At 37.9% G+C, this 24,282-nt stretch overlaps 1 protein-coding gene across 4 annotated transcripts in view; it reads right to left on the reverse strand.

Annotated features, from left to right (window-relative positions):
• Positions 1-24,282, reverse strand: part of MYOM2 (myomesin 2) — an 80,864-nt gene that overhangs the window by 33,833 nt on the left and 22,749 nt on the right. For 2 of the 4 annotated variants that reach the window (XM_074581653.1, XM_074581655.1), the window contains exons 11-20: positions 20,906-21,067; positions 18,733-18,874; positions 16,934-17,133; positions 15,714-15,767; positions 12,975-13,102; positions 9,817-10,000; positions 5,849-6,023; positions 4,356-4,477; positions 3,968-3,988; positions 2,334-2,521 (exon numbers count right to left, since the gene is read on the reverse strand). In XM_074581653.1, coding sequence (XP_074437754.1) covers positions 2,334-2,521; positions 3,968-3,988; positions 4,356-4,477; positions 5,849-6,023; positions 9,817-10,000; positions 12,975-13,102; positions 15,714-15,767; positions 16,934-17,133; positions 18,733-18,874; positions 20,906-21,067 — 1,376 coding nt within the window. Of the gene's footprint in view, positions 1-2,329; positions 2,522-3,967; positions 3,989-4,355; positions 4,478-5,848; positions 6,024-9,816; positions 10,001-12,974; positions 13,103-15,713; positions 15,768-16,933; positions 17,134-18,732; positions 18,875-20,905; positions 21,068-24,282 lie in introns of all 4 variants that reach the window. The other 2 variants (XM_074581654.1, XM_074581656.1) reach the window with 1 other exon arrangement.

Here is a 24,282-nt window from a genome sequence, read left to right on the forward strand (position 1 = left end):
CCTATATATTGGCTTGAGATGCTGTAAAAGGTTAGAGCAGAGGCCCAGGGAACCCACTCAGTGAATGAGCACTAGCAGATACTTACAGGTGAGTGTTCTAACATGAAATACCTTCTTGCATTGCTTACGAATAGCTATTCATAAGCCGTTCACTTAAGCAAGAGTTCGAATGGTGTTTCCCCTGAAGAGGTCATAGTGCACTGACCAGGAAAGAAGGGAAAACAACAGGAAACTAAAGGAAATTCCAATCTAATTAGTTTCAGAGTGTGCTGGTATAGCTCTGGGAAAGGTTCTCCCGGTAATTTTTCCTGGCCTGTATGCTTCTTTCTCATAATATTACCTACCATTACAAAGTGAGGAAGTAGGCACTGGAAATGGAATGACCAGAATCCGTGCTGTACCTCTGCAGAAGTCCCTGGTAGATGAACCCTGACTTATTTAATGAGTCCATCACCGCGTGACTATCTCAGATTTTGAGGTCAAGGTAGACCAGCTATAAGATATGAGCTTCTTGACAACCTAAGCGCCTCACGGTAGCAGCCCTCTTCCATTCTTCCTCTTCCAAACCACCTAAATACAATTAACAAGTCTTCTACACCTCAGTCCTCTGAATAATTTTCCCAAAGTTATTTTTAATCATATGTCTCAAGAGAAAAAGGCAGCTGACGGTAGTATGCTAGTGGAGACAGTGATCAGTTTGAGATACTCATGAATAAATAAACTATAACTATATTCTCCGGGAAAATGTGAGATAAAAAAAGATTTTGGTGTGATTTTTTTAATGGTAACAAACATATGATGAGATGGTAACAAACATGTGATGGAGTAGCATCAAATACAAGATCAAAGTAAGCAAGGTAAGTTAGGAAAAGTCAGGCACTAACACAATTTAGGTGGAATTTCCTGAAGATAGAGAGCTATATAGGGTGATTCACAAGAAAGAATAACAGCTCAGCCTGTAAAATTGGTTTTGAAATCCCAGGTTATTAAGGGAAAGAATATTTGTGGAGCTCCCATAGAATTATTTAATCAGAGAGGATTAAACCTTCGCTGATTTCCCACTGCTGTACTGTATATCTCAGGCCTTTCTGCTTGCAGTATGTCATCAAATATTCTGTGCTACTAAAAGCTGTCTTGCTTTTATTTCCCATCAGTATTTCAGATTCCAGTCATTCAAACTGATGTATGAAGATGCACCTTCAGGCATAAATACGGTTACTGGCAGGACTGAGACTTAAATATCCAATTAATTAAACTCTGAATGATTTCCCCTAATTTACATTGCTCATTTGTTTACAAATGCATGAAAAAATGAAAATATCTGTAAAGCATTGCTTAGTATTGCCCTTCCATGCCTATCTTACCCGCCCTTTTTTATTTCTTAACATCCATGCTCCATCTGCTGTGTCAGAGATGCCAGTTATAAACTCACTCACAAGGATACATAAACCTGAGTGTTATTGGCTGCCTTCTGTGCACGACACGTTCTCCCTGAGCTCATCTGCAGCATTATTTTCTACTTTAGTGTCAAATATCTGCTAATGACTTACTTCTGCCCTGAAGTTTATAGGAAAGTTGCTGACCTGCAGAAACCATTTTAAGTATTTGGGAATAAAATCTGACTGTTTAACTTAATTTAACAAGTGTCAGATTGATTAATTACTTGCTGTATCTTGTCTTCCTAACCTTTCCTCATGGAAGTTCACATCAAAATTTTCTTCTTTTAAGATACATTGAATACATTGTAAGCACAACCAGACACAATTTATTTCAAAACTAGAACTGTCACTCTGATACCCTGGAAAGGAGGTGATGAGGCATAATGCTAGGTTTATTAATATACTTCCCTTTCCAGCTGAAAGCAGATTTTGAGAGTAAGAACAGGGACAGTTACATTTGTTCTCAGCTCATCTCCATTTCATTTACAAGTCTCCAGTTCTACAGACAGCACGGTCATCTGTCCTGCTAAATGCTCCCATCCTTTCCCTGCATGTTATTACGGTGGTGATACATATAGTGCTCATTAATGAATATAGTTTATGAAGCATTTTATAGCTCATCTTGTTCTTTGTGAAAAATGTGTTTCACAACTTTTTATTCAAAAGTTTCCTCATCTGAATGGCGTTATTGGTCTTAGAAATTCATAGCAGAGAATGGCACTGATTATCTACCCCAGTTTTTAGACTTGTTGCACTCCAAAATACACAATGGCAGGGCTTATTTTTGTTGTACTAAGTATTTAAAAAATTTCTCTACAAGGAAGTAGAACTCTGCCAAAAACAGAGAAATACTGCAAGTCAACTACAGAAAGATAAGGATTAAAAAGTACCAACCGTATAAATCGTCTGCGTAATAAGGGAAGAATTGACTTCATTCCAGTTTTGATGGTTAGCTTCCCGTTTATCCAGATAATAACCAAGGATTGGTGAACCTCCACTGAACCTTGGTGCCTTCCAGCCAAGGGTCATTGAATGACCATCACAGTTCAGAAGTGTGATACCATGAGGATATGATGGACAAGCTATAAGGAAATAAGCATCCTGAGAGTTAGAACGGAGTCTAAAACACTGCAGTGTACAAGCTGTTTAGCTTTTTTTGTATTGCTTTTGTTTTCTGCAGCTGACTGCTACCAGTTGCATATCAGTAACAAAGTAGTTATAAACTGCTAATCAACGTTAATTTTATCTCCAAACATAAACTTGGAAGCTTTTGAAACATCTGCCTAATGTGCTGCCATCTCAGGAAGTAGCAAGAAGGAACAGATGATCTTCAGTATGGAAATGCTAATGCCAGCAAAATTGTCTCCAGACCAAATATTAAGCTAGAAAATTGAAATGGATCAGATTTTTTCCTGCTAAGAACCAAATAAGCTGCTCAAGTAGTTTCGGAATACAGTAAGAATCACCCAATAAGAAAAATAAAATAAAATAAAATAAAATAAAATAAAATAAAATAAAATAAAATAAAATAAAATAAAATAAAATAAAATAAAATAAAATAAAATAAAATAAAATAAAATAAAATAAAATAAAATAAAATAAAAGAAGGCTAGGAACTTGAATGAAATGAAGTCATATGACTTTCTGATCTATGGCCTTCATGGCTTTGCCCTCCTATCCCCATATTCTATGCCTGCTTCAGACTGAGAGGGCTTCCTGCCCTGTAAGGAAAATCTTTAGATGTTCACTAGCTATGTTGAGCTAGAGAAGACATTTCCTTCATGAGTTTACCTGTGTGAGTTTACTACCATCTGTAGCAAAAGCAGAAATGTCACCCAGGCATCTTCCTAGAGATGAAGAAAACTGTTTTCCTGAGCTTTTTACACCCCTACTACTAGCAAACACCATTTCTAGCAAACACTCTTTTGTATTTGCCATCCATGTATGGTAGTTTGCCCAAAAATATTCCTCTCTTGACACTGTTGTGCTGCAGCCAATGTAGGTTAAGCTTCTGTCCCTAAAGCTCATCTGATATTTTCAGATGAATTACCAGTATAACTTGAGAGGATATGACTTACCTTATTCAGAAGAGAATGTGTTAGCAGAGGCCCTGATCTTGTAGGTTTACTAGTGATCATCATGAAAACAGACAGTGACCAGCAGAATTGGCCTTTTGTTCTGTGGTGTTATACTCAGAGAGCATAAAACATGGCCTTTGCAATTATTACCACTTCTTGGTAAATAAGACCGACAATAGCAAATTCTTGTAAATGCCCTTAAAATAATACTGCAGAAAGATTCTGTCCATGCTAATGTAAGTTACTTATAAACAGTCCTGTCAAATTCCTGTTAAGGTTACTGAAATGGATAATCCACATCCCATAAGTGTGTGTCAGACCCATGTGCTCTGTGTTTGGTGACATAAACCATGCAACCCTCATCTTCAAACACACAGTGATAAAATAAAAGGTGCAAGTGCATTTACAACACAGGGGTGACAGATGTGAAAGTGTTTGTGCATCACCTACCCATATGAGACACGCTCTGTCCTAAAAAAATCAAATAGAGTAAGTTTATCAGTAACATCTCATCCAAATTTATCTTCCAATAGCCATTCTGAATCATAAATCTTTTAGAGGATTATTTCTGACAAGTATGCCTCTTGATCTTCCTCTCCAAGAGGTGGAGGGCCATTCAGGTGGGGGAAAGGTGTTCTATTTTAATTTTTTCAGTATGAAACTGAAACTGTGCAGAAATTAAAATTGGACCATAGTAGCTCAGATATGCGTACTTTTTGTTCTAAATAATTATCCAGCAAAACGTACCTTTATAGCAAATGAGACCAAGGAGTTGATTGCTGAAAATATGTAACTCATTCAAGAAACAAGAAGCAGAGTTGCATAGAATCATACTCACTAAGGGCCGCCTGTACTGTTATAGCCTCCGACTCCTGTGAGTTTTCACTGAATCCTACCGCATTCACAGCTTTCACACGGAAGACATACTGCTCTCCAGTTTCCAAACCATGAACAACAAACCTGGGTTAAATAAAAATAGCATCACGTATTAGTATACATTTTACAGGAACCATTCTGTGCTGTAAACTGAAATCTCGGCAACAATAAGAAAGCTCAGCTTCACAATGGAAAATATTTCCAAGAGGGAAACCATAACACAATGACGTGATGCAGCAGAATATAATTGGAGGGGACACTGGAACAAAAGTGACAGTACTCATTAAATTGCTAGTGCTGATCTACCAGGTAAAGTCAGATAAACTATAATATGTTCCCTCTGAACTTTGGCTTGATAAATTCTAATCTATTCTGGGAAAGGACTATATTTTTCACTGTTTTTTCATAGTCATTATCAAAAATAGCTTTCAGTTTTGATCTGAGGTTCTAGGTAATTATTGTAGCAGATAGTATAGTCTGAACTATCCTATTGTAGGGTATGTTCACATATGAACAAACGAAATGTTTTTCTTATTTTTGTTCTGTCTCAATCCCTTTGACTAAGAATTAGTCTCTACTTTTTCTTTGATCAAATTCCTTGATTACTTGATCAAAGGATTCAAGAGAATACAATGTCACTCAAAATTAATTAATAACTGACAAAATACACTAAACAATATAATGTGTTTGTTATATGCCCATAAAAAAATATAAATTACACATCTAAACTTTGCATTTGGTGAGTGATTCCAATAAAAGTAAGCATGATTGATTGTCACAAAGGAAATTACCCGAAGAATCTCATAATGAAGTGTGATATTTTCAGGAGGGAGTAAGAAAGCATCAGAAATAGGCAAGGTTAGTGGGATGAGTAGAAGCAGGAGCTTCTGTCCTTTACCCACAGCTGTAACAGGCCCTGCTGTTTCTGGGATGGGACGCTTGTATTTCCTGCACAGCAGTGTCAGCAGCGGAAGCACTTTCCCTACCATGTTTGTAGCAGGTAAGTAAGTCCTGCCTTTTTGCCCTGATGTCCATGGACTATGGGCTCCAGGAGGAAACACTCTGGAAAGCTTTTGACTTCCCTCTCTTTTCCATAATCTTCCTCACGTGCATCAGGTCTGTTTACCCCATAGCATAATTCAGACTTTAAGAAAGGCATCTATTTTATGCTTATTCATGTCCATGACATACAGAACCATGTCTCTAGAACCTGTTTTTGTAACTCAAAATGGAATAGACAGAAGATGCTGCTCTTTGGAGGAAAAAAAAAAAGGACAAGGGGAGAAAGTCTGCCCTGCAGTCTGAAAAGCTTCACTCTGAGAGGCTGCAGACTGTTCATCACGTTCACTCAACTTTCACCTTCCATGAAAACACCATTGCTTAGCATGTAAACTGGCTTAAAACTATCCTTACAGTTTTCAAACCTCCCCCAAAATACAGAAGTATTGTCAATACCTGTTATATTTAATAGGTTTATGGTTACTAGGTTCCCAGCGATTTGATCCCACCACAGAATAGTCAATGTAGTAGCCATACAAGTCCTCTTCATGTTTTGGTTTATCCCATTGAACTACAACTGATGTTTTTGTATTCCTTGTGGCCACTACTCGACCAGGTGCAGACGGGGCAACTAAGAAAAAGAGAGAAAACATGTACTAATATGAAATACATAAAAATAAAAGTACATTGAGGTAAATGCAACACTGTATGCTCTTATCTTATTTAATGAATACAGCTATGACTTGTTTTATTACCATGTTAATATTACTATATGATATTTATTCTACTATATTTGTTTCACTTGCCTGGATACCTCTATATATGTATGTATAAATATATTTATTTTTATATTTCTTTACTTAGAGTAAACTTACTCTACGCTATGAGGCTCCCTACCTGTCTGATTTTATATAGGATTTCTGAGTGAGTTATGAGAGAACATATTTTCAAATATCAGTGTGGATAAAGGCATACAGGTATGAAAATGTTCTCTCTCAAAAGTTCTCTCTCAAATGTGCTGGAACATGTCCAGAGAAGGGCTACAAGGATGATCAGATGGCTGGAGCACCCCTCCTATGAGGACAGACTGAGAGAGCTGGGGTTGTTCAGTCTGGAGAAAAGAAGGCTCCGAGGAGACCTCATAGTGGCCTACCAGTATCTTAAGGGAGCCTACGAGAAAGCTGGTGAGGGACTTTTTAGAATGTCGGGTAATAGTAAGACTAGAGGGAATGGATTAAATCTAGAGATGGGATGATTCAGATTGGACGTTAGGAAGAAGTACTTCACCATGAGGTTGGTGAGACACTGGAACAAGTTGCCCAGAGAGGTGGTGGAAGCCCCATCCCTGGACGTTTTTAAGGCCAGGCTGGACGGGACTCTGAGCAACCTGATCTAGTGGGAGGTGTCCCTGCCCACAGCAGGGGATTTGGAACTAGATGATCTTTAAGGTCCCTTCCAACCTTAACGATTCTATGATTCTATGAAATAAGAAGCTTATGTATAAACCCTGTAGCACTACTGGATCAGTAAGAAATGTACATAAACTGTAAAGGTATAATACTGTAAGAGTTAAGAAATGTTACCAGTCAACTAATGACAAGAAAAGGCCAGCTTTTCAGGACAACTTTAAGCATATGTTTGGATGCTAAGTGTTTAGCTAAACAGCTAAATGTATTTCACGGAAGCATAGAAATGGTGATTGGAAAGGATCTCTGAGGATCATCTAGTCCAACCTGTCACTCCGAGTGGGATTATTACCAACACCAAACTGGATTGTCAGTCACGGGTTTGTCCGAGTCTTGAAAACTTGGAGATTTCACAACTTCCCTGCACAACCTATTCCAGCATTGAACTGTTGCACCTTTTTCACTAAGAGCCTAATGTCTAAACTGAATCTTCTAAACTACAATTTGTGGCTGTTGCCTCTTTTTTTGTCATCTGGCATTGCTGAGAACAGTTCGGCACCATCATCTTTCTAAATCATCAGACGAAACAAGCCCAGCTATCTCCACCTCTCTTCACAGGTCACAGCCTCTAGGCTTCTGGACATCTTGGTTGCCATCCAGTGGACTTCTCCAGTTTCTCTACATCCATCCTTCTAAACTAAGGGAGACAGAACTGGAAGCAGTATTCTGGGATTAACATTGGCAGCACCAAGCAGAAGTGGATAAATCTTCCTTCAATCTGTTGACTACAGTTCTCTCAATGTAGGATAGTACACAGTTCACTTTACATGCAACTGAAGTTCACTGTTGGTTTACATTGATCTGAACACCTTGAATATGCATAAATAGAACAAGAAACTTCAAGAACTAAGTAGCAAAAAATAACCTTATATTGTAAGGGCCAACACACAATCTGTACACTATAAAAATCTGTATCTGAGCTTTCATAACATAAGGAACTGAGGCAGTGTCTCAGCCTTTCATGATAGTTTGAGGCATCCAGCACTTGCCTATTGAAGACATTTTAATTTCCTCAGACTGATATATTTCAGAGAACCACAAGCAGCATGAAACAAATGAAAAGCAATATTTCTTTCATTTAGTCTTTCTATCTGAAAATAAAAATAATAATTACACAGTATTGTACTTTATGCAGTAAGTCTGTAAGATCAAATGGGTTCACTTTGAGATACAGGTAGCTACATTTAGGACTTTATGTGTAAGTGTCTACAAGCACACATTCTTAAGCTCCCATTATAGTCAAAGACCTAGAGCTTAATTCATCTACTCAAACAAATTGATTTAGTGCCATTTTAGAGCATCTGAGAATTCTTCATGGAGCTGGCAGATACGACTCAGGAGATACTGAATACATACAACTCTGTGAAATGGCAAACGGAAAGCATTTCAAAAGGTAATATATGTCTGTTTGGCCAATTAAACCAAGCCTCTGATCAGTGGTTGGTAAAGTCCTGAAAATGATTCATCTCACCCCAATTAGACACTCAATAGCTGGATGCCATGGGGCAACTTATGGCAATATCAGCCAACTTATCCTCCAGGCTCTAATTGCCAGAGTGAGAGCAGAGACATCTAGAGCTCCCACAGATGTCTACACGGAAACACCTAAATTTAGTTGTTAATCTCAAACTGAATACTGTTTTACCACTCAATTCAATTGCATACTAGGTGTTGTTTTGGATGGCTTAGGATACACCATCTCTCCTCTAGTTTCTGCTGAAGAGAGAAAGCTACCCATAATTCCTGTGCAATGTTTGCCAGCCCCATGAAGCTGTTTTAGCTACCCTCAGGAATGTCAAATGATGCTATGTGCAGACAACTAAAAGGAGCCATGTGTGTGTGATGTATTTTAGCTCAGGTGGTAAGCACCATCTCTGAAAACACTCATGCAGTTTCTCTTTAAAATAGCATCTTCTGCTTTCTGCTTCCAACTATAGTTATGATTTATTCCAAACATCTTGCATTAACCCCTAAGGGATAGCCTATTTTCTGTAGTAAGTGAAATAAATACAGTATTTTTCTCCCCTACCTTGGGGAATTTTGAGTGGTTTAAATAATTTACATGTATTAATGAGACATCAAATCAAGAATACATAAAAGCAAAAGATGTTTTTATTTCATCATGTATAGATGCAGATCAAGCTAAAGGTGATGGATTATATATTTTAAATTATGGTAAACATTAAGAAGGATATATATATCAACATTTAGTGAATTATGGTATATCAGATACTGTTAATATTTCTAATATTTCTAGCAATTGTACTAGTAAGATATGTGCTGTTAAGGTGACAACTTTCAATACATGGGGCTGTTACGCGTGACCTTTACAAAACTGCAAAAGCAAACCAAATATTTGAGCAACAAGATGAATAATCGCTCCCTAAATTTCCCCTTGTGTTTTTGAATGTAGCCCCAAGATAAATACTTAATTTTCATTTGGAAAGTTACCACTGAATATGTAGATATATCTTCCCCTATCCCTGCAATCTGCTCATCTGCATGCCACAGGAAATCTGCACCAGCAGTAATTTGCTACTTGGAACACTAAGAAAGAAATGAAAGGCTACCTTATCTAGCTGAAACTGTAGGGAATTAGGTAGTATATAATTACCTGAGCCAGACAATATAATTATCCAAGTTAGCGATTAACATGTATTATCTTATTTTTTGACAGGTCACATTAATAGAGCACTCTGAAGAACGAATAACTAAACTTAATTTAACTTTTTAACAATTGTTGGTCTCAGCAAGGAGACTTGTGATCATTAGGAAAATTTCGGAATGTTTCTAAAATTTAGCATCTTGGACTTTTTAAAATCCTTCACAGTATTGAACACAAATCAATTTGATTACTATTATTGTAATTATATTAATTAATAATAATGAGAGTTGTCTATTCCATTTTGTAAAATATTGATTGTATTTAATATTAATGCCTTACAATTAAAGCCTTACCAATGGTATCTTGTGGCTGAATAGGTTCTGTGATTTCAGATGGGTCGCTGATGCCATGCTTGTTTGCTGACAAGACTCGGAAAACATATGATTTTCCTTCTGCAAGGTCAAACACTGCGTAGCGAGGAGATTTTACTGCAACCTGTGCATTGACTCTTTGCCAGCTTCCACTGCCAACCATGGACTAAAAAATAAAAAAAAAAAAAGTGAATCATTTCCGTGAACTGTCAAAAAAAGAACATATTGCTGTATTGCATCCTGCATGAATTTATTTAAGAGCTAAAGGAGAAGGATCATTCTCAAATGCCTTACTTTAACATATGCAAATTCTCATAGCTTATGCATTCAATTACTCTACAAAAAGGTCTGAATACCTCACTGTCTCCCTGCCTGTCTAGGCTTCAATATATACACACTTGTACATACAGCTGGCCTTCAGGTAGGGCCATGACTGTCAGCTCTGACTGCTCCCAGAAGAATTACTCTCATGTCCTGCAAAACTCACTTGAACACCCAAAGGTTCGGTATAAAGCAAGCAAGTCCTAATCCAAATTCTGCAGAAAGGGAGGGAGGGGAATGTTACTTTATTCATCACTATATCTTTATGTATTCTGTTGGGTAAGGTCACGTCCTAAAAGCATTCATCAAATGAAATAATTACTTTTGAATATTCTCAATGCGGAAGCTGAGCTAATCACCATCACAACTGCACATGGAAGACAGCCAGCAAACCAGCACTCGGAGAGAAGTCTGCTGTCCATTACGTTCCACAGATAAACTGTTGACCCAAAACAAAAATTAGTCATGGAGTCTTTCAGCAATTTTAGTAAAACCCAAGTGCCCAGTAAATGGCTTAAATAAAATTTCCTTCAAGCACAGAAAGGTGCATACAAACTAAATGTTTATAAAATTTTGGAACAGAGAGTCTGTGAGCTTCCTAGAGGAGGAACAATGTTTCATGAGTGCTTGGAAACTACCCTGTATATATTGAGGCTAAATCATAAAAAGATAAGCTGAAGCCCACGTATCAAAATCTTTTTCATAGATACTGAACCCACCTAGTGTTCTCAGAAAAAAAAATATCCATTTTCTTCATAAGAAAAAGATAGAAAATATGAAATAAACTGTATTTTGACATATATTTTTCCTTTCTGCATGAAAAACATTAATAGTTGCATTTCTTTTTCACAGAGGAAAGAATCAACATCACATTTTATTTTGTAGTTTGATTTGATTTATCTGTTTTTGAGGGAATATGCCGCACAGAGAACTTGCTTCCATTTTGTGGTTCTTGAAGCCTTTAAAAATTCATTTTTATTCTTCAGGACTGAGACTACTTTATTTGAGATAAATTGATTAGAAATTGTGCTTTCCTAACCTAGCAGATGAAGATGGAAAGCAAAAAAACAAACATTCACCTACAAACTGACTGGGCTATTCATACATATAAGTTATTTATATGTAAAAAAGATTTTAGATGCAGGTATTCATTAGTATAATGAACACTTTTTTCTAATAGTAGCTGTTTAGTCCTCATTCTCACTTTCCCTCAGTAAGTTTGGCATTTAATTAAGACTTTTTTGTTCATCATTGTCTTTGCTCTACTCTGTTTCTGGAGCTATATAAAGCTATTTCTGTAAAACATGCAGATACATATATTTTACGATTCAAACTTAGAAAGAAATTCAACTAACCAGGTGTAGGTGTCCACTCAATAGACATCTACATCTGAGCTTTTTACCTGGCCTATTTCTGCATATTCTGGAAACAACTAGGTATTTTCATGCCAAGAGCTGGTTGAAAATCCTTAAGTCAGTATGCTTGAAATGTGTAGGTAAGAGCAGGTGTATAAAACTGGGAATAATTACAGGGAAGACATGATATTGTATTGCATAGAAAGAAAACGAGATACTTATTTCCACGGAAATTTTCATTACTTTTCTTGAATGTGAAAGGCAGAGTGGGAGAAAACATGGACATGCTTGCTGAAAAAATTAACTAGTGACTGGAATTCCCTTTACACCTATTGTTTCAACATCCAGTAGGTAATGGATGATAATGGATGTAGACATGGGCTGTAAAGGGCTTTTGAAGTGGAGATTTTGATGTGACTAAGAAGGAAAAGACAAGATGAAGGCTGCAAAAAGAAAAGTGATGCGACCAGAATGATTTGCTGTGAAATGAACTTTGGAGGAATGGGCTGAACAGATGTGAAAAGCGAAAAAAAATGCATGAAAAGGGCCTGAGAAAAAGGGCTGTCCCAATATTCAAGATGCAAATTGAATGTGTGGCAGCTTTATGGATAGTTTTAGTGTTTGTGGAACATGAAGAGGGCGCATATGCCGGAGGCGTAATTCATAAAAACTAAGTATAGCTTGGCATGTAAGAGTTTTAGAGGTCAGTTATGACGCCCAATTTACCTATGGAAGTAATGGGGAAACTTTGTAGCAAAGAGGAAAGACTTTGATCTCTGCCTGTAATCCAACATACCTAATTTAGACACCTGGCTCGGGGACAGATGTATCCACATTTTAGTAGCCTAGGTGGGAGAAGAACAAACCTCCCCTGCTGTGATCACAGAAGTCCCATGTCCAGTCAAAGGGAAGAGGAAGGCAGCCATGAAGACTACCAGGGAGCAGTGAACCTGAGACAGACACCTGCCTCTCTCTTGACCTTACAGGGGATAAATTGGAAATGTCAGGGTATAGCAAAGGGTGCCGTAAGCCTGCAAGAAGGAAAGTGAGGAGCAAATTATGAGTCACTGTTTATTCCTTGCTCTATCACAGCACTACCAGAAGATTCCCTTTAGTACGGTTAGACTGCAAACTTCCAGTCTCGTCCGTAGGATAAGAAAGCCTAAAATGTTTCTTTTCCATTAAACTGCTACCTGAAATATGTAGTTTGTTCTCACTTTAGACAGCAGTAAGCAAACAGCACAGGGACATCCTTTTCCCCGGACCTTGAATTTCAAAGCTCATTAAATCATGTAATAAGACATTTGATTGTCCATGCTTTTCTAACATCCCATTACGAAATCCTGTGAGATCTCCAAAAGCGTTAGTTTTATTGTTCATGCTGCAGTTCTAAAAATTAGTTGAATGTAATTGCACACAGGAATGAAATGCCCTACAGCCAAATGCCACTGTACGGTACAGTACCTTCTCAATGAAATACGTCAGTGGCTCCCTGCCACGGGGAACAGGTGGATCCCAGCTGATTACAACATATGTTTTGCTGATTTCTGAAGCATGTACATTGGTGGGAGGGTTTGGAATCTGTATATCGCCTGGAAGAGTAATAAACGTAGCGAGTGTTAAACAGCAGATTAACCCCTGGGTCAGTACTCATGCTACAGCTCATCTTTCTGCACTCCCACCCTGCAGTGCAATGCTCAGCTATTAGGGGCTGCGATATCATCTGTGCAGTCCGCTTGCACACTTCGATTAAATTTTGAGAAATAAAACATCGGTATTAAAAGCTAGTTATTTACTTTTTCAGGAAAAAAATATGCCCCCTGAAAACCTGTGCATTTGTCACACTTTTTTTCTTTGATCACATTTGAATTACTTCTATCTACTGGGCAGAATGCCTTGGAAAAAAACTACTTGCTATATGCAAACAAGAGATATTTTTTGATCAAAGACAGAACTCTAAAGTGTTATTGCAAGAAATTAGACTAGAAGAAGATATCTGGAAGGGAAATACAGTAAGGAGAAAAGCAGCTTAGAACACAGTGGAAAGCAGAAAAAGAAACAGAACCTATTAGCAATGTACCCTGTAACATGATGGTATTAACAGCTGTATAGTTTAATGCAGTTCTAAAAACTGTGGATCAGAGACATAAAAATACGTCACCAGCCCTCTGGTGACCCCATCAGTTGGAGTGGCCTGGTCAAGCCCTTCTCCCCACTCACCCTGCAGGAATGTGAGGTAGGACCCACCTACCCTGGGCCAGCGGGAGGAATTCAGCCTGGCCTTTTGTGGTCATTCTCACCCACTGCAGTGTGAGAAGGAGGTGGGTTCACTATCCAAGGAATTACATCGGTGTAAAACAGCACGAGATAGGAAAGGCTCGGACCTATGATGGACCTCTTCAGGTATAGCTACACAGCTCTGAAGAAGCTTCCTCTTGGTAAAGGATCAGAAATAGTAACTCAGCAGACATCTACAAATATTTTATTTTTATGGCTTGCAATAGAGAAATTAAAAAGTTTTATTCTTTTAAGGTACATTTTGCCACTTCTCAGGCTAGCAAGGATCATATATCTCCTAAATGCTCAGGATATGTCATTAAAAAAGAGAAAAATGTTTCAACAATAACCTCTAAATCATGGTAATGTTGTTTTAACAGTTTATAAACATCTGTAGAACCGACCAGGCTTGAAATGTACACTGAAATTATTTCATTCTGCATATTTCCCCAAACAAAATCAGACTTTTTTTAGAGTAAACTGACATATCCAAAGAAAATTTATTTTCTCTCAATGCTTTCTATATTTGATTTCCTACAAATAATTTTTTTCTTTAGGAAAGGCACATGGATCAGCTGAGGTTAGACAAAATTGCTGACATACAGTCAATAAATTACAATAATCTTTCACAGCATAAAGTCAAAAGGTTTCCAGTTGGTTTCACATAACTAGATCTTAACATGTTTTCTTACATCCTTGAAAACTCCAAAGCTGACATAATTTGTAATGATATAACATGATGGCACAGCCTGCTCTCTCAGAATGGAAGGTCAACCAGCACTAAAAAGGAAATCCATTTGTGATCTATGAGATCACTTTTTCAGAAATGGTATCCAATCTTGCAGATGGAAGTAATGACCTATATAAAAAATGGCGTCTGGATATCCATACTCCTTTATTAAGTATGCGCATTAATGTAACAGGAATCTAAATATCATTATTCATGTTTATGCCAGCGTGGACATTTAATGCCTCTGATCATTCTCAGGCAGTCCTGAGAGCAGGAGTACATTCTGTGAAGCCAAACAAGACAAATACATTCTGATCCCATAATGTGATTCTGATCCTATAATACCCACATCAATTCATTTAGGGTACCATTGTGAAAATTGAGAAGCTTCATCTGTCCTGCACATGCAACTGGGAAACCATGTAATGTCCGATTCTCCTTCAAACTACACCTGTTCTCAGGTGATTCCTCTTTTACTATGTTATTGTTGGAGTTACAGCTTCATAACCTTTGTGGAAGAGAGTAGACAGACCGGTTTTTTTACTACTGAGCCATTATAGTTAACATTTTTGACAGTTTAAGTGAAAGGAAGATCATCATCCAAGCCTAAAAAAATAATCACCACGTATAGAAATAACCAAAGACAGAAGAAATTCAGGCTTTAATCTCAAAATTTGGCAGTGATCTCTCCAGTTGTCCTGAGGAAAAACAATATTTAGTGTATAACCTTAACCTTAAGAACAACCTCCCTATTCAGGTAGATATATTAATTAAAGAATTGGGATGGATTGCATCAATTTTATGAAAATGGGAATAACTTGCTCAGATCATCAAATTCAGTCTAAAAAAAACCTATTTTTATCTCCCAGAAGGACAGGAGGAAGGGAAATGTGGGCAATCAAATGCAATGTTCAGCTCTTTAAACTCAGCTTAGCACTAGCCAAAGCAAAAAGGTGAAGAGATGCTGTCAGCGCATAATGAAAGCAGTGCTGTTGAGAGTGTGATATTCTCTGTCCTTTTAGACCTCCCCTTTCACTTGTGTGCTCTCAGCCTTGCAAGCCAGAATATCTGTCTTTATTTATTATTAGAGAGAGTTTACTCACTAGGTGGATTTCTTTTCAAGCTATGTTTCTAATTATAATGCTAAATTCCTGGGATGTAAACAGATAAACTGAAATCATAGAAATGCTACATACCTTCAAGGTCATCCTTACTGATCACAATCTTTCGCCCTTCATCCACATGAATAGCTGTTAATCAAAATATTCAATTAGTTTCTTGAACCAGTTTAATATATTTACAAATTTTGCAAATTATTGTTCATCACCTGTTCAAAAGCCCGTATACCTCTTTTTCTATAACCCTGTTATTAAATCTTTCCCCAGAGGGAGTCAACTCAAAGTCATACACTGGTTCGTTCACTTTCATAGGAAAACAGAGCATGATAAGCCAGTACTATTTAAAGATGGGCTAAAAAGCAAGAATCATAGTCCCAGTAGATGGACTCAATTATGTGGCAGATTAGTAAACAATTGTATCATGAATTGGACTTTTGTTATAGGAATTAATCATAAAGCTAATAGAAACACAGCATATTCAACTCAGATTTTACAAGCAACACTGGGGCAGTGGTCTGCAGTCTTCATCATGAGTTTAATTCCCCTCTGAGTAAAAGGAGCACACAGAACAGAAGATGTGCAAGTACACGGAATCTGCACAGGGGTTTAGGACAAGGCTAGATCAATAAAACTATTCCCCAGAGCAAGCCAGCTTACTCTGTTCGTGGAGAAGTTCTCATAAGGCTCCTTTGCAGTCTGCAGTGGCCTTAAGCACAAGACCAGCTTTCAGAAAGAGCTTGTTTATTAGATCGACTTTTTCCATCTGCCAGAAAAGTCACAATATCAAACCACCCCCAATCTGCAGCGTGGGGCCTTTGTGGCAGTACAGGCGCTTCACTGAGAAAAAAAGTTGTGGATAAATCCAACAGTCTGTGGGCCAGCGAATTCATATGACAATTTTTGTTTTTTCTTTAACTAAACCAGACATATTCAATAGCTTTTTCAAAAGTTACTACCAGCAAATGTAGAAGTTTATGAGATCTGAGGGTCCATCTCCCAGTGCAAATGATACAAGCTTCCAGGGCATATTAGCTCTTTTGAAAAGATTGCTCTTTGTGGCAATAAGTGTCTATATTTAAAGCCAAGCAAAACCAGACATAATTGAGATGGAAACCCTATGTCCTGCCAAATTGTCTGTAGAGACCTTGCCATTCCAACTACACCCCCCACCTTGAAATTAGTGAGATACTTTGTTAAAGGAAGAAATAAACTCTGCTCCTCGGCTTAACTAAGCAAACAAAATCTGAAAAAAAATAAGATCAAATATTAAACATCTGTTTCAGCCTTGCATAACCTACTTTGTGTTCTCTCCAGGTCAACGGGGTCAAGAGCTGCAACTGGGTCGGAGGCTCGAGAAGGCCTGCTAATGCCAGCACTGTTCACTGCTCTCACACGGAATATGTAGGACCGTCCCTCGTAAAGACCAGTCACGGGATACTTGCAGACTTTTACGGGAGCATCATTGCACTGGACCCAATTTTCCAAACCTACTTCACATCTTGAAGTAGCAAAAGACAGCATTTATCAATATCATTCCACAATAAGTATACACCATCCTACACACACCAAGTCAGAATCACATAAGTCATCTTCACTAAGCCGAGGAACTAAACCATACACCTCATTAATAAAAGTCACACACTTCTTATACTCTTTCCTCTGATCAGACAACCAGTTCCAACCTTGCTCATATTTATTCATAATGCAAATGCAAAGGTCATCTTTCTTGCATGCTTTTTGGCCTTTTCAACTCTCTCTGCTTCCCTTCCATTTGATTCTCTTCCTTGTCATCTAAAGAACAAGTTATTCTCTTTTATTTTTAACATGCATCTCCACAGAAGATGCTGACATTGCAAAATTCAACTAATCTTTTCCATCTTTTCCTTGCCATATTCTTAAGCAAGTGTCTTTGTGCTTTTCCCTCCAACAATGGTTAGGCCACAGAGTGTAGGAATCATCAAGAAGCAGAGTGATATCCTCATACGGGCTCCTTTGTGTGCATCTGTTTTGTGTCCTACTACTATAAAATTTTGTAGAGAAGACTGCCTTTTGCCCCGACAGTACCAGGAAAAATAGGGTCATAATCAAGGGCTCCTTGGTGCCACAGTAATTCAAGCAAAACGTCAAAAAGCACAGCTGGCTAGATTATATACAAATTAGGTGAAATACTGTCATGATCTATGCACTGCACAAATTGGATATAAATGGTAGAGTCCCCAGGGCTTAAGTTAATTTCCTCATACTGAATGCCATTCATAAGCCAACATTTTCCAGCAATTCCCAGACAGTTGTCTCTGAACTAGACCAAATTATGGGGTAGCAAATAGAAACGAGCTGCAAATGTTGCTTTTAAGTGCAGAGCAGTATACATTATGAAATCGTAACGTTTTTGCTGACTGACAGCTTCAAACACTAAGTATCAGATGTTCTGCTCTGGCTACAAGGGACAGGCATGCACTTCAGTGGAAGAGACACACAAAATAGCGCTCAGATCTCCTGATCGCGGGCTGCCTGCACTGAGCTGTAATCCCAGCAAAGTGCAAAGCAGACCGGAGGAGAGAGGACTGCCGTTCTGATTTAAACTACCAGCTCCCAGGAGCCCATGCCTTCAGCTCTTGGTGCACCACAGTTAAGGCAGAAATAAAAAGGTAATGTAATAATTCCTAGATTTCAGCTTTTGTTGTATACAGATTAAAGAGACTAAACCTAATTCAAGATGCCCATGGATTCTGGCTTCTATAAATTAAACATTGCCAGGGCTCATTCTCTGATTTGGCCACATCCATACTATTGAACATTTTTAGTGTCTGATAAAGTGTGGCTGCCTGCAAATGATTACTGGGAATGGCCCCTGGCCCTTCCTAATTCCCAGACTGTACCCAGAATTGCCTGGGAAGGTACTAGATCATCTGGGCTAACAGTCTGCCAGTGAACAATCTAGTGATTTAACGCAGTAGGCAACTGAGTTCCAGCGCCTATGGTCTGTAAAAATATATCTAAAGAACCCACATATTGAAGGATATAACAGCAATTTTCTTTTCTTCAGTATATACATGGTTTTGGCACTGAACAAAAATAAATCAAAATGTTTACATACTTGTCAACAAAATATCCAATGACTGGGCTCTCACTGGTTGTGTTTGGTGGTTTCCAGGTAACAATAACGTAGTCTCTGTTAGCATCTTGGCACTTAACATCCATTGGCGCCCCTGGTGCTCCCGCGATCAATGCATCAGCATCTGGACCACAAATAAAAAGAAATCACTTTTGACCCTGATTCCTCTGAAATCTACCACAGAGACAAAAGGGAAGATTTCCAGTTCACTGTGCTATTTGTATACGTGAATAGAAGCCCAAAGATTTCATTACACAGTAATTCACTGCACTAATGAATTAGGCCCTAATGTCTACATCTCCATATAAGTAAAAATGTTCAAGCATATTTTTGAGGGCAGAAAGCAGTTTAGGCATCGAATACCCATTACTTTTCCTGCAAATTAAAAGCCCAACTACCCCATGTGTTTTTGATGCCCTTTCCAACTGAAAGCTCTAGCTCAGTGGGTTACTGATCAGACCAAGGTACTCAGTAAAGAACATGTAGCTGAGGAAAATAAATCTCTTAAGGAGTAAAAAATTTGCAGACTCCTGGTACATTTCTAAGGATTCTATTTATTTAAAGTCTTACAATACTAACAGGCATAAGTAATAAATGTTCCACCATTAGGATATCCTTCTGAGGCTTCATTTTGAGAGGTGTTGACTGATGTGGACCCACAACTCCTAATGAAGTCTCCTAACATGTAAATGTCTCTCCCTTCAAAGAAAGGTTTCTATAACACAAAAGCATCCTGTGTAGAGTCTAAATTTATGGACTCTAATCACGATCAGTTGTGATGTAGCTGGTGCTCGGTATCAGATCACAGCCTACATGAAAAAAAGCCAAGAGGAAGGCCAACAGAGGACGCTAGAGACTCCAGAGGACATAGCTCAAGTCCAGGGTCCTGTGCATGCAAAGTGACAGGCTGCCCAGAGTGGTTGAGTCATCATCCCTATAGGTATTTAAAAGATGGGTAGACATGGCGTGCTTAGGAACAGGGTTTAGTGGTGGTTTTTGCAGTGTTAGATTAATGGTTGGACTCCATCTTAAAGGTCCCTTCCAACCTAGTTGATTCTATGATTCTACAATTCTATAGTATAAAATGGACAATAGAGGTACCTTAAAGTGACCCACCACTACAAAAAAAAAACTTCTAGGAGGCTATTATACGTTAGTGGGCCTTTTTCACCTGGGTACTTTCTTTCTTAGAAAGTAGTTGGGAAATAGAGAGCTTTAGCAAATTGTTTCCAATGAGATCAGAGTGCCAGCGTAGCTTGTTCAGGACATACTGCAAAGCTGATGAAGGCCTTGCACTAGTCCTGTGAGGAGGATGGAACTCAACCCCCTGAAAAAGCATTCATGTCCCTTCACCCCACCCAAACTGTCTGGACAACACTTCTACAAGACACATATGTTCCAATACATTTCCAAAAAGAAAAAGGTTTGCAATCAATACAGCTCCAATGGCTTCAGTGGGGCTGCTCCTGTTTGCCACCATCGAGAATGTTGCCCAATGTATTTAAGAGAGTGAAAGAACTGCTCAGCCAGAGATATTTTTGTCTTTTAATTAAAAAAAAAAGTGAAAACTAGGTTCTGCTCACAGGTGCATGTGAAAGCTCATTCTCACTTCACTGAGAGCTGTGCATGCAAATGTGAGGGAAAATTCTGACCTTTATTCTATTTTAATACATTTACCTCCTTTTATCTACATCCCTTGTGAAAACTGTATTTCTTCAGTGACCTAATTTCATACTTTGCTTCTTTTCTCTGATTATTGAGATGACTGTGCCTGATACAGGAGTGGGAATATTTCTTTTGCTTTTTCCTGTGCCTCCCCCTAAGGCCAGGCACAGGATATAAGAATGCCCAGTGAGGACTGGTAGTATGCAAAAATGCAAAAAGAGAGAAAGAAATAAGTTGTTTCTTCACAAGAATGATTTCTTTTGTTCTTCAGGAAAGAAAATGTCCTCAGAAGCATGCTCCTCTTGAAGATCCCCATTCATGTAAGGTGACTGTTTTTTCTAGCACACACTACTATATAAATCAAATGACTATGAAATACCATGAGGCTGGATTTCCTTTGTACTTCAGTCATCACATGGAATTGTTCAATAAAACTAATCTTTCTACTGCTCTTTTTAATTTCTCCCCAAGAAACAGATGAAAAGTTTACCTCTGACAAACAGGTAGGCACTGTATTCGCTCACTCCGCCTTTTGTAACCATGCGCAGGGTGTATAAGCCTTCATCATCCTTGTTCAGGTGGGTAAAGGACAGAGCTGCCTGGCCTTCTCCAAAATACAGCTTCGTCCACTTGGAGTCCGTTATCAGCACATCTGGATGAGAAGACCCATCAGACACGTTACTATGCTGGCCAGAACAGCCTATGTCCTAGTGCAGCTCTGTGCTAATCAGGGGGAAAAACTAACCTTTATGCCAGCTTTATTCACAGTGATGGTGCTTTGATGCTACGAAAGCTCTACAGAGAGTAAGATGTGTCTCTCTAAACTTATTTCATCAGTGAATCTGAGAGAATATGAAGTCTCAGACCACTCTAATGCAATGCCAATGAGAGAATTTCCATCACTGTAATTTTTAATACACTGACAGAGAAAAATATTATCCACATTCAAAACAAGAACATGAAAACCTGCCATACCCTGTAATGAATGCAGGGTGGAACTTTGTTTAATTTTTTAAAAGTTTTGCTACCTCTTCAGGTCAAATGCCAGATTGATTACTCAATTTCTTCCTCCACGTTTAAAGACCAGATTTCAGTTTAATCTGAAGATTGCTATAAATATACACTAAATTTAAATCTTCAAGGCATGCCTGTTGAGCAGTGAATGAAATTAAATTTGAATTTCTCACAGGTGAGAGGTGGTGACCCACAATTAATGCAAATTAATCTGATTGCCTAGTGAAACCAGAGCAAAAGAATGAGCAGGATATTTTATTCTAGCCGAGGGACTTTCTCATAACACCCTTTTTAATAATTGATTGGATTATTTTTTATTTTTAACTCCCTAAGACCTATTGCATATTAATTTATTGTAATCAATGCAGCAGAACTGTATTTAAAGGAGTTGAATATCTACAAATGTTTATTATTCTATTGCTTAAATACACTTTGAAGCAGACACTTAAACAATTGCAAAGGAATCATTTTTCCCACCCACCAGCTGAATTACATAAGAAGGTATAAAAAAATTACACACCTTCAGATAACAAAGCATCTGGAAGACACATGCTGCTAAAACTTACAGCAGTAAATTACATCATGACCTAGGCACACCGTTGTTTTCTGAGAAGTATACAATGTAAATTCCATCACATTCTTTGCCCTGAGATCCTTAATCATGAGATCCTCACCTAGAAAATCTGCATGTCTCCTTTCTGTCATGCATGTCACAATGGCACTGAGACTTTGTGTAGAGAGATATGAAATACTTTAAATGAAATCAGACAATGTCTTCACCTAGAAAATTTAACTAATGCAAGAGTTCTGTGGAAAATCCTGAAGAAAAAAAATGAAGTTGAGTGACCAGCACCTCTAAAAAGCATGTCACTTATTTACACTCCAAACTTGAGTGAAACGGTAGACACCCTAGTTTGAATATATAGAGACTGTAGGCAAGACTGTATTGTCTATTAAAGCCAGAATAATCCATTTTCACCTTTTATGTGTACTTGAGACCAGAAACTGTGGAGGCAGCCATGTTTAGTAAGAGCAGAAAAACTTCTCTCCTTCACACAAGGCCAAAGACCCGCCAGATCTTTTAAGAAAGCAGTTCTTTTTTTTTTTTAATGTAGTCTGGATGGATGACTTTACAGACAAGCAAAGAAGAAGAGAAAATTTTGGAGGCCACAAACATATTCAGAAGTTCTAATAAGCAGGTATTCATGCACCTGTCATCACAATAATATGACAATTACAGGGTCTTACTACCGCACACAAATTCCCAGTCTATTCACGTGTTGTGCTCTGTCACTTCTCCCAGCACTTACCAAGGAGCAAACCTGCAGGAGACTAACCCTTGGAGACGGTGTGACTGAAGGCTCACACGCTGTTTTGAGTATATGAGATATTTTTCCTAAAATATTACTCTGCTGAAAATTCATATAAAAAGTAAGGAATTACTACTATATGCTGAAGCTTCTTTTCATCATGTATTTTGGTTGCTGAAATTTTAGCTAAATTCTGCACTCCACGGTTTTTCCCTCTGAATTCAATTATTTTATTCTAAATTACAGCATAAATGGCTGCAGAATGCTGGTACCTATAGCTTTATAATGGTTATATTATATTAGAGATCAATAACAGAAAGTTCTTGTTACCAGATGAACTCAAATCCAGATTGATATACATTCCTGAAGTATTATTTTGATTTAGTTCTTTTGGTATCTTAAATCGTTCTAAGTGGACCATGAATTACAGACATCATATTCATGTTTGTCAAATCCCAAACCACTTCAGAGGATCTGATTCAGTTTATTTATATGCCCATGGGAGTCTAATAGACATCCTCAATAAGGTTCACTCGCATGAAACTTATTAATGTTGGATAAACACGTATTTCTCTTGTGCATAATTATTAGAAGTAAATCATACGTATCCACCTCAGGGCTTTAGTTGTTATTACTTGATTAACACAAACTGAAATTTTTTAGGAAAAATACAGTTTGTCTTAATGCAAGAGTACAATTAAGTATTACTTCTCAAAATACCAAAATGCCTAAAACACATGATGTTGAACAAATTATTAATCTTCTCATTGTTTACATTTATGCATTGCCTCCAGCTCTCAAGAGACCCAACAGGGGAACAGTAGCACATGGCAAAGGTTCACAGCGCATGAATTCCTGCAGTGTTTGGGAACGAGTTCTTCCAGTTGATGCACCTGTACACCTTGGAAATACTGTGACCCCTGTATGTGCAATGAAGGACAAATATAAGCTTATTTGTATCACCTTATTTCCTGTATCGTAAGTAGGTTAGTGGAGGTTAACCCAAGTAGGGATGGAGGTCTATCATCTGACTCACTAGCAAAAACTTACTGGCTTCAAAGAGACCAAGTTTTCATCTCAGGTTTTCACAAGGTAAACCTAAGTCAAATAAGGGGGAAAACAAAGACAACTATATTGTTACATATCAAGAGGGAATTATCTTGGCATCATGAAAGGTTAAATTGAAAGGGCTGTAAGATTTTGTTCACCTATCCATAGCAAAAGAACAATTCATGTTGGATGAAAAGCCTAACAATATGGGGCGGTCCTTGAAAATTAACTGTTCCTTATGGCTGCAGTTCCAAACCCAAAATTTCAGAGGTTTGGCACCTCAGGAAACCAGGCCCAGTAGGAGACAAAGTAAAGGTAGAATTGAAACTGATGGTTCACCTCAGATTGATGTTAGCAATTATTAATAACGATTACAAATCCCTATGTACTTCAGTGGGAACAGAAACTGGTTTCAAGAATGAACCTTAGATTTTAGGTTATTCACCAAACAAAAAAGCTATTTCTGTTTTAGTAACATCTAATAGTTCTATCA

Source organism: Larus michahellis, chromosome 3 (assembly GCF_964199755.1).
Source record: "Larus michahellis chromosome 3, bLarMic1.1, whole genome shotgun sequence".
Taxonomy (NCBI): Eukaryota; Metazoa; Chordata; class Aves; order Charadriiformes; family Laridae; genus Larus; species Larus michahellis.